The sequence below is a fragment of the Cheilinus undulatus genome, linkage group 18 (genome assembly GCF_018320785.1).
Source record: "Cheilinus undulatus linkage group 18, ASM1832078v1, whole genome shotgun sequence".
NCBI classification, from domain to species: domain Eukaryota; kingdom Metazoa; phylum Chordata; class Actinopteri; order Labriformes; family Labridae; genus Cheilinus; species Cheilinus undulatus.
The window spans coordinates 26,104,431-26,115,951 of record NC_054882.1 but is presented as its reverse complement, the minus strand read 5'-3'; the positions used below and the strand labels follow the sequence as shown (position 1 = coordinate 26,115,951).

Below are 11,521 nucleotides of genomic sequence, written 5' to 3'. Positions count from 1 at the left end.
CATTTGACATTCGAAGAGTTGATTGAGGAAACAACATGTACTATGCCATATGGCATGTGTTTAGCTAAATGCTATCTCTTTCACTGGTATCTGATTTCTCAGTCATTTAAGATTTAACATGTGATCACCTGTCTTTCATACCAAGTGATAAAAAATGAATAAACCAATTGTTTGACCTCTCTTAGGACCTCACTTTACTCGCAGTCCAAATTTAGTGACTCAGCAAAGCTCAGACAACCATGGTACTAGTTTTAGGTACAACAATTTAAATTTATTAACCTATAAATGGCTTCATCTGAACATCCTTCATAAATAGAGTACCTTATAGATTAAAACTACATATCGTATGGCACCTTTGTAGATCCTTAAATATTATTTTAAGCTGCAGTAACGCTGCTTGAATGTATAGTTCAAGATGTAATGAGTCATAAAAAACATTGCATATTTACATTCAGGCTGGAAAATAAATATGTACTCCATCCAGAAAGGTCACTGAACAAGGCAAAACACTGTCTCCCATGAGGAAATAAGTCCATTGTGTAAATGAATCCGCCCCTGCTTGGTTTGAGTTTCGAGGTGTAAATAATTCAGCGCCATCCTCAGGCTACTCTGCTTAAGCATTCAACTTTTGTGGATCTGTATGTTTTTAGTTAATCTATTTAAGAAAATATGTGTTTGAAGTCTTAAAATGTAAGAAAATAGCAAAGATTGTGGAATATAGTTCACCTACAGTGTAGATTCAAGTGCACTTCACCAAAGAAAACAACAAGAGCAGGAAGCAACAACAAAACCAGCGCTCTGCTGGCAACAGCATTTATCAGACTGTATCAACTACCAAACCAGTCAAGTGCCTTCCCAGCTCACAGGTCATGGTATGAGGAAGGGGTTGAAGAGTCAAATCACTTTAGTAGAAATAGTCTTAGCATGGGCCATGGCACCGTGATAGCTTAACAAGCACAGCTCCTCCGAGTGCTGTCCACCGAATCTTGATTGTCTTTATCTGACTCCAGAGCGGCCTTCTCCAGGTAATCATCCAGAGATCCCAACAAGTCATCCACGTCTCTCATGTGAGCCTGCAGCACCAGCTCTGTGGCTCGTGTGAAGGACTGAAGGGAGGAGGAAGAGGAAAAACAGACAATAAATTAAAATGCAGCAGGGAGCATGTTTGACAGTCTGTTTTGAGAGTCCTACCTCCATTATGTTAGTGCTAGTAGAAGCGCTGGTCTCATAGAAGTCCATCCCGTAGGTTTCTGCTAGCTGTAGGATCCAGTTTGAAATAGTTGAAGATAAAACAGCAAAGACATTTCATATGTTAGTCAGTTTGCATCTGGCGTGAAAGAGCTACGGGGCGAGAAGACCTGATGATCAGGTTAAAGGTGCAGTGTGTAAAACTGATTATCAACATCCAGAAGTGGGTTCTAGATTGCATTTCTCAGCTGGAAATTGTGGCAACCAGTTGAATTTAATGTGTATCTGTAATGTGAATACAATACAATACAATACAATAACTTTATTTATCCTTTTTTCCTCTATGTTACCATGGAAACATGTAAAAATCCAAGATGGCGGCATCCATGGAGGGGACCCCCCCTATGTATGAATTTAAGGCTTATTCTGAGTTGTTGTTTTCAAAATGGCTATTTTTTAATGTAGATGACTAAACACTTATTTAGATGGACCGTCTTAGAAATGTTTTGCTTTATTTTACCAAGTTTGTTCAGCTAAATGCTACTAGGCTAAATATTACACACTGCACCTTTAAATTAAACAAAACAGACACTAGTGATAAATCCATCTTTGTTACATAATCTTCATCCTTAATAGAAGACATACTTTTTGGTTTACCATAAATAAAAATGTATCTTCCAAATTATTGCTTTTTTGCAATTAAATCAGAATTCCTGAGAAAAAAATTAAACTGCACTGATTTATATCTGTAGGTAAAGTTAATATAAAGAGACGAATCTAAAAAGAATATGTATATGTATATATGTGTGTCTATATATAAAAGGGCTTTTATGAAATATACATTCAAATTGAATTCTGTACCATAGTTTGTGAAATATTGGCTTAAAGTGTGTTTCACTAAATGTACAGCAGAATAGAGGAAACTTTGAAATATTGATATGTCTCTATAAACTCTTGTAATGAACGGATGTCTTAACAGTTAGCTCAAAGCCCATCCACTGAAGCAGGCAGTTCAGGTTAAAGTCCACCCTGCAGCTCTTTTCTGAGCTAACTCTTGGACTGACATTTTTCTTGGAGTCCGGAGATCATGGAGAGGCAGGAGTTGGAATCATGATAGTGACAGAGCAGAATTAAATGCACACACACATTTCTAATAGGAATATAAGCTGTTATTTATTAGGGCTGAACAATTTGCAAAAATAATCTAATTGCGATTTTTTCCCAAATATTGCGATTTAATATGCGATTATTCTTGGGTTAATCTTGTGTATTTTTCAAAAAATTCAAGGAATAAATAATTCCATAAATAAGACTATGTGTATTGAAACAATGAAACTATTTCCGAAACAATAAATCTCTAGTAGCATGAATCTGAATATGGGGGTGTAACAAGCTTAAGACTATAAAGGAGGTGGCTGGGGTGGGGGAGGTGAGGCTGGCTACCAGCTATCCGCAGCTGGAGTATGACTTTTATTAATTAATGCTAGGCTTCATCAGTTTTAGATGGAATGAGCTAACTATTTTGGCTTGTATGGCAAATGTGATGTTATTTGCTTTGTTTAAGGGCATTATCATTTTTATGTCACTCATTTTGATTAAGAAAAAGATACATAAAACACAAAAAGGACGATTTTTGTAAACCATTATAAAAAATTGACACTTGAATATTTGCATAATGTGCATAAAATCTCTGCTGCTGCAAAAAATTGAGGCCATATTGCGATTTAATCTAATTTGCGATCACTGCGGTCATTAAAATAAATGGGACTGGGACTGGATGAATCATTTGGTGAAATTGGGATGGGACAGGATGGGACTCTCCCCCAGTTTCCTACTCTATCCACTGTCCTATCTCCTCATAAAGGTGTAAAAGCCCACAAATAAATCTTTGGGGAAAAAACACCTTGCAAGATATATAAAACACAAACATGAAATCATTGTGAAAAACTTAAATATAATCTAAAATGAGGCTCCAACATACCTTGCTTCCTTGGTCCTTTGTCACCTGCCTACTGGGCTCATCATCAGACTTGTTTCCTACCAGAATCCTCTGCACCTTATCTGGAGCAAACTGCAAAAACAACAACCATCAAAGAAAAAAGGACGAGACAGCACAGAGATGAGAGGGTTTGTCATCCTGTCATTCATACTTAACTGTGTGACTCATCAGTGCTGAGAGGTTACACAAACACTGCGAGACTTTGAAGTGCAACAAGTTCAGGAGAGTGAAACAAGAGCACTTATTGTCTTACTTCATCCACATCACTGGCCCACATCGCCAGGTGCTGAAAGGACAGCCTGTTAGTGATGTCATAGACGAAGATGATACCCTGGATGACAAACAGGAACAGGAAATATTTAACTACAAATATCTGAGAGACTGATTGTGAATGTAGCTGTAATGATGGTAAAATCACCTGTGCTCTCCTGTAGTACTGTTTGGTAATGGTTTTATAACGCTCCTGACCAGCTGTGTCCCTGCACGACAGACATTTAAAACATCAGCAGAAGAGATCATTCAATTGTTTGCATGTGAGCATACTGTAAATGCAATAAAAATATACATGAATACATTCACCTACCATATCTGTACTCGCACTTTGATGCCATCTATTTCTAGTGTTTTCATTTTAAAGTCAACTCCTACACAGAAAACAACAAGAAAGAAAAAATGAGAGGATATGAACACTGACAGCTTCACAAAAACAAAGTCCAGATAAACTTCAGCAGCAGTGACACTGCGGTGAATAATCCTGATTGTGGCACTTAATGTGGGATTGGTGTGTTTGAGGAAGAGGATGAATATATTGGAGTTCTGCTTATCCAATACGCTGATATTTACAAATTCCCTTTTCGCTGATGTCAATACAAATATATAAATGTAGTTCAGACCTAAAACATCAGTCCTTAAAGCACACTTTAAAGTACAGGGATGAACAAAGTAACAGCTTCAGTCTCAAAAACACACTTTAAAATTTAAGGAATCAAGCTCCTAGCTATACAGTCTCCTTCAGCAAACATTTATGATACAAAATAGCTAGGTTCTGTAGAGCTCAGTGACTTCAAGTGTGGTACTGTGATGGATTCCACCTTTGCAATAAGACGAATCATGAAATTTAATCTCTACAGGATATTCCACAACCAACTTCAAGTGACATTATTTTAAAAAAGTGGAAGCGTTTAAGAAAAACAGCAAGTCAGTCACAAAATTAAAGACGATGTAAAATCCCAAAGCGGGGTCAACAGCCCCTAAGGTGCACCAACACTGCTGATTCCATGGCTTAAGCTTTCCAAACTTCCAGTGGCATTAATGTAAGCCCAAAAACTGTGCTGCTGGAGCTTCACATAGTGAAATTTGCAACATTAAACTGAAGCACAAATAAATATATTTTGTATTTTTGTTGCTTTGATAAGAATGGAATTAGGATTAGAATTAAAATTATTATCGTAACTAAACTTTACAATAGACCTCTATGTGGCTGGCCCTCAGAAGCTCTTCCCTTTCCCTCCTCGACAGCCTTGCTGATGGAAAGCAGCCTCCAACATCAGTGTGTGAACAGATGTGAATGAGTAGGTGTGGAGTAAAAATGTAAAAATGCTTCGAATATTCAAATGTCTAGACAACAAGCTCAAGTCCATTCACCAAGGCATTTTTTATTACAGCACTCCTGGTATCAGTGTTGTTATTTAGTGCAGCACCACGCCCTGTGGGGTGATATCACTTAATTATTTTAAGCACAGGTGCTACAAACATTAAAGATGGCTCTGTTCCATCAGAGTGTAACATGGCAGCATGACAGTAAAACATTTACTCTTTGTACTGTAAATATGACATGTAAATTATTTATCACACTGTAGTATCCCATTTTTAAATTTAATTCAGTGCTTTACTTTACACCATATAGTGTACTATTATCAATATTGTTAAATCTATTGCTTATTTCAAAAGGGTTTTAAAGTTGTACAGTAAAAAAAGCACGTGTTGGAAAGATGAAGTGTTGCATTAAGCTATAATTAAGTGACGGTGAGATGAATGACAGGCAACTCTGCACCCAAACTCATAGCAGCACCAAGATCAAGAAGTGGCTTGTGGCCTGCCACTAAGGGGGCAGTAAGCAAAGGCATATGGCACAAACTTTGTGGTCTGCCACTAAAGGAGCAGTGCCTGGTGGCAGTGAGCATTGTCATGTGGCTCATGGCCGATGGCATGTCACTAGAGAGCCGATCGCCTGCCATCGCAGCACCGCCCCTGTCTCTCCCCTCCATGTTGCTTATCCCTGGAGTTGGGCTGAAACGCTATATTTTTCAAATAATTTAACAATGAATGATCAGTGTCGTCATCTTTTTTTTTTTTTTTTTACTTTATTTGGGTCAAATTTGTAAAATGACACTGACAGATTAAAAGGATGACCAATAGCACTGATCTATGAAAAATTATTAGAATAATGAAAAAGGAGATCTGAGGTTTTGGCCTCACACCAGCGTTATGCAAATGAATGCCAATGGTCCTGCTTTGAGGCTTTTTTTGGGGGGGGGGGGGGGGGGGTAGCCCGGGTAACAATGCAATGTGAGCAATGCTCATCCCTGCTAACACAGTTAGCTTAGCCATTTTGGCTTGTCACAGAAATTGATGGCAGAAAATACAATCTCACATAATATCATAGGTACCTCCATCTCGAGGACGTACTTTAAATTATAAAAACCCATTACTACTGCAATGCTGTTTGTGTGTTTTTTTTAATGAAAAAAAAAAAAAAAAAATATATATATATATATATATATATATAAAGAGGCATGTTTATGTGTGGCAAAAATGTTGGGCTGTAACTTCACTCATGGCAGTCATGTTTCAGGTGCATTGTTGCGGTTTTTTGACGTCAGACACATTTGCACCATGAGTGAAGGTACCTACTGGGTTAGAGTCCCACCTGTGACTTTAGTTGCTTCTTTAGGACTCATAGTAGGCTGGGCAATTAACCGCAAATTACATTAAATCGCAATATGGCCTGCTGCAATTTTCAAATCACAGACGGTGCAATGTTTCTTTAACCTGACATTTGTGTCAAAATACCACTTTAAAACGTTTTTTAACAGCAGAAACGCTATGCATTACATATCATGCAATCATCCTAGCTGCATATTTTTAGAATTGTGTATGAAAAATCCTATTTTCTTAAGTTTGTATTTTTTTCTTGTTGAATATGAAAAATCCTGTTTTCTTCATTTTTGTATGTTTTTCTTGTTAAATAGGAGAATTATATAAAAATTATCATTACCTTTAATACAACAGTCCATACCCAATTTGCATCACATATGTCAACATACATTTTTTAATTTGCATAGTTAAAGAAAATCAAGCCGTAAATTGCCTAGGCCTATAATTAAGCATTCAAATACACATGAATGATGATTATGATTATGATGATTGATGGCATCAATCATCATCATCATCATGATCATGACTATCATCAATGATCATTAAGGATCATTAAGGTCTGGTGTGAACACAACATTACATTTTTTCTTTATTTAGTTCTTCTAGTTTAGCAATATGTTGTTCATGAACGAGCTGGTTCAAAGAGCTGACTCTTTTATGTGAGCAATAAGATCCAGATCCTGTTTAAAAACCATTTCATATCACTGTTCTTATAAAAACTACTTTTTAAAAATGTATGTTTATTTTGTATGTCTGTGATATGATTGATTAGTAAGGATAATTTATTTTTCTCCACACTGCCACAGGCACACCACGCATAAAGGATTCATGCTTGATGGTGTAACATTAATGTTTATATCAGGTGTGTCATACAGCCCAGCCAGTAAACAGTTTAACAATGCCATAACATTGCTAAATTTGGCAGGTCAAATGAAGCCAAACTGATACCCAATGAAGAGACGTTTGGAAGCTGAAAGGGCCGGCTCTTCTTGCCGAGCCGAGCCAAATGACCCAATCACTAAAAAGAGCCTGAATTCCCACCACTATCCTAGTTTCCTCCATGGCTGTAAGCCGTGGAGGAAACTTACATATATGTGATTGAGCACCACTGTTTAGTGAGAAAATGATGCCTGTCTAGAGCTGGCTTAACATTCTCACAATAATAATATGGATCAAGTAGCAATGAGATTTATGCACTGTGAACTTAGTCAAATAACTTTGATTAATCCCAAAAAGCTTTCCCACAACACAGCCTCCCCTCGGTAACCTTCTAACCTGAAATTAAGCTCCCCTTTAAACTCCACTTCTTTCTTTTACAGACACTACAAATATCAATGTCTAACATAAAGGTATGGGGTTACTCTTTTCTGTTATGTTATTCTTCAGCCTCCCTACATGTCATTAATGTGTCACCAATGAGCCAACCAATCCACAACTTCCACATTTAAGATAAACAAAAGGATTTGGTAACAAAAAACTTGATGGGAAGAGATGATGTGAAAAGGAAATAGCTTGATTGTTTTTGTTACACATTTCACAGACCTCTCTTAAACCTCTAACATATTAAACATTTTAGAGACATCTCAGTTAGAGTTGTCATAATGTTAGCATGGCCTGTATTTGTATAGCTCACTCACTACTTACAGTTTTTTCTGTTGGTTTCAGAGCTGTTATGGCCTGAGGCACTTTGCACTAATCCTACCAGCTAAATAGGCCTGCTTCAAAACTTTCAACAAAAGGAAAAAAGATTATAAATAGGCCAGATGCAGGAGGAAAAGCTGCTGCCTTGACATTTATTCAGAAAAAGTCTCATATGCTGATGAAGCGCGTCTATCATTCAACAGGAGGCTAACACAGACCTGTAATGACTCTTTCAAACGTCATTGAAAACTTGTTGGATGGCTTACCGATAGTGGAGATATGTGTAGGGTTAAATTCACTTTCCGTGAACCTGCGCAGCATGCAAGTCTTCCCGACCCCCGAGTCTCCGAGCATGAGCAGCCTGACCAACACGTCGTACTGTTTAGCCATGACAAAAAGCTAAAATATTGAGAAAAGCATGACTCTCCCATCTAGCTCAACTCGGTGATGTTCTCACGCGCACCGTTGCCGTGTGCTGCGTTCAGCGTCCCCCGGAAACTCGGGATCTGAAAAATGAAAACTATTCAGTACAGATAAAACTCGAAAACGCTTTGATAATTTTGCAAAATTATGCCAATACAACGAATGTTTTATGAGTACATACGGTATTATACGGTTTCTGGCTTAGATTAGTGAATTAAAGGGCTGAAAAGTCATGAATTCGTTTATTAACTTACTTGTATTGAGTAAAAAGAGATGTAATGAACCCCATGGTCTTTCGTTTTCTTACTGCCGACGTGCTTTCTTCTAAACAATTCAGACACTGGTTCGAATATGCCTACAGCTCGTTATCTTAATCTAAAGCCGTATTGTGTTCATGAGTGGAAGGATTTCCTACGGTTTTCGAAGGCAGCATCCAACCTGCGTCCTTAAAGGAGAAGGACCTGGCTGCAGACAACAGGGGCAGCCATACCTCACCTCAACACTGGAAGTTACCTCACCTACAAAGCAGAAGTCAGTCTTCTTCGTGTGTTCGTCTGCCCTTCCCCTGGTTCTAAAGCTAATGCTTAAAACATGCTGCGACCTTCTTTGACTCCAGTAAGATAAATAACGTAAGTAAGTGTGACTTCAATCATTTTGTTCATTTAATAGTAGTTGTACTGTTAGAATATGTGAATTACCTGCACATGAGCTAATGTTATCATTACACTAACACTTAAGCACGTACATATGCTTGGTGACTAAACAGCTAACGTTAGCTTACGTTCCAATGGGTACTGTTTAATTATGCTACACACGTGGACTAAATTGACCAGTGGACCTTAAACTTCTGAATAATATGTGCAACTGTAGTCACAGGAACATAAAGCCACTTAAAGATAGTCTTATAGCCATAACCTTGAACATGCTTGGTTATAATTTTTATTCTAGTATCCTGGGACGACTGTCTCCTTAGCTTTCTGTGGTCCATGTTCAGTGTAGTACACACCATGATACCAAACAGCACAGTGACTACTTTTTACCCTTTAAATAGGCAGACTGGTTGATTACAAGTTTGAATACACCAGTCATGCTAAGTACAGGACACACCTTAGTTTAAATTGTCCCAATGGTCACATTATATTACAGCTTTTCTACAGCTACCATCAATTTTGTCCAGGCCAGTTGCATTAGTTTTTTTTAATGATTCTGTTGAACCACAATTTAAAATCCATGTAAAATACAAGAGAGTATTTTCTCCCTGTGTTTCACTGTAAAACCTCACTCATTTTTTGTCTGAGTGGTTTTCGTGATCAGTTCTTGAATGAATTTGGATCATTGAGTATAAAAAAAATTCATTGAAATAAATTGAATGTGATCGTTGTTGTGTTATGACTATGCACTGCAGTTATATTAAATGCATTAAAGATGGAGACAGACCTAACATTGCACACTGGTGCATTTATTCTGACTCAAGAAGTATCAGCATTCATCCAGCAGGTGGCAGTGTATTAACTCTGGTCATTTACAAACACTCATATTCCCTTTCTGAGAACATGACTTCTGTTTATTTGTACTCTATGGTTTAATTCTATTTGTTTACTTTTACTTTGCTTCACTCTTTGATAAACTTCAGCTGGGTGTTAGTCATTCTAAACTGTAGCCTTAACTTTTAATCTGAACATTTTCTCCAAATTATTTGATCAGTACTGCTTAACACAGTATATCAAAACTGTTAACATTATTTCTTAACCCAACAGTGGAGGTGAGACAGACTACCCATTCCTCCAGCTGAGTGAGGGGATTATTTCGCCCTGTGCGGGTCACTCATACACGTGAGAGGAATGTCTATCTGCTTCAAAGTCTTTGAGGTGCATCAGAGGGTTTCTTTCTCTTGTAGGTTAATTCTCTCATGTATCTGGCTTGTCTGAGGTGAAGAAACTTGTTGAGCTAGATCACCAGTTGACTCTTCTGAAGTATGAGTCCATATGGATTTTCCTTCCCATCAGTAGCTCTGCAGGGCTGTCTCCTTCTGCAAAGGGTGTTGCATAATAAGCCATTTAGTGCTAGATATGGGTCTTTAGGCTCTTCACAGTCCTCACTGCTCTTTCTGTCTCTCCATTAGTCTGAGGATACCTTGGGCTGGAAGTTGTGAGAACAAATCCCCACTCAGATGCAAAATGTAGCAGAATTGAGGTCAACTATCAGTCCTTACTTCAGCTGGAACACCATGGAGGGAAAATTTGGTTTAAGATGTTCAATCACAGAAGCTGCAGTGGTGGAGCTAGCTATCTTAATGTATCTTGAGAGGAAATCTGTAAAAATCAAGTACTCACTACTGCTCCATTCAAACAAATCTGCACCCACCGTCTCCCGCGGTCTTGCTGGAAATTTGACTGGGGGAAGAATTTCTCCCTGCTTTTTCCATTCTTTCACACAATCCTCACATTTCCCCTTGTTTAACAGACTTCAGGTGTGCTATCTCCTGATTCCAGTTTGCTCTTTTTAGAGATATTTTCTTAAGGGTTCACTTACTTTTTACAGCAGCACTGTGAATTTTTAATGGCTTTGTTCAATAAAGACATGACATATTATGGTTATTTGTGTGATATTTGGCTAAGGGCATTGTGTTTGTTTATACTTGGGGGTTAGATACATTTCAGATCACATCTGATGACCAGTTATTACAGAAAACTAGATCATTCAAAGGGTTCACATTTTTTGCCACTGTATTTCCCTAGCTGACTTACATTCCCAGAAATCTTCTCACACAACTCACATCTGTCAGCATCTCCATGTTGGTCTGCAGAAAGGTACTATTGCCTTAAAGAGGCAGCTAGTTGTAGGGGGAGTGACAGCTTGGAGACTTTAATAAGTCATTCCTTAATTCAATATTTGCACAATCAGAGGCAGAACAGTAACAAGATAATACAAATTGAGGTAAGTAGACTGAATTACCTGGATATAACCCAACCTGCTGTACAAGATCTGTTTTAACAAGGATGAACCACAAACAACATTGTAAACATCTCACCTGAGCTAAGGAGAAAAAGAACTGGACCATTGTGGTCTCAGTTGTCCTAAGTCCTGTTTTGGATTAAATTAAATTTTGGACTTCATTTGGAAATCAAGGTGCCAAAGTCTGGAGGAGGATCAGATAAGCTTTCAGACAGACACGGTTCTGGTTCTGGCTCTATTCTGGAGCCTAAGAACCTTGGTGCTTTCTGGCAAACCAGCCTGCGTTCACACCAGTTTGAGTGGAATCAAAGTAGGAGGATGTGATGGACGTGTATCACCACATCCAGCTTCACTTTCGCCCATGTCTTTCTTGCTGTC

At 38.1% G+C, this 11,521-nt stretch overlaps 1 protein-coding gene across 1 annotated transcript; it reads right to left on the bottom strand.

Annotated features, from left to right (window-relative positions):
* Positions 1-299: 299 nt before the first annotated feature.
* On the bottom strand, positions 300-8,219 carry LOC121526520 (ras-related protein Rab-15-like). Its single transcript, XM_041813170.1, has 7 exons — positions 8,032-8,219; positions 3,771-3,831; positions 3,606-3,666; positions 3,441-3,518; positions 3,170-3,259; positions 1,192-1,257; positions 300-1,106 (listed from the first exon to the last, which is right to left on the bottom strand). Exons 1-7 carry the CDS (start codon positions 8,153-8,155, stop codon positions 948-950), a joined length of 639 nt encoding a protein of 212 aa, XP_041669104.1. The 5' UTR covers positions 8,156-8,219; the 3' UTR covers positions 300-947.
* Positions 8,220-11,521: the final 3,302 nt, after the last annotated feature.

Excerpts from the sequence above, each read along its gene's own strand:
- LOC121526520 (XM_041813170.1), bottom strand. The coding sequence starts at position 8,155 with ATGGCTAAACAGTACGACGTGTTGGTCAGGCTGCTCATGCTCGGAGAC. Across the intron at positions 3,832-8,031 it reads TACACATATCTCCACTATCG|GAGTTGACTTTAAAATGAAA; the intron begins GTAAGCCATCCA and ends TTTTCTGTGTAG. Across the intron at positions 3,519-3,605 it reads AGTACTACAGGAGAGCACAG|GGTATCATCTTCGTCTATGA; the intron begins GTGATTTTACCA and ends TTTGTCATCCAG.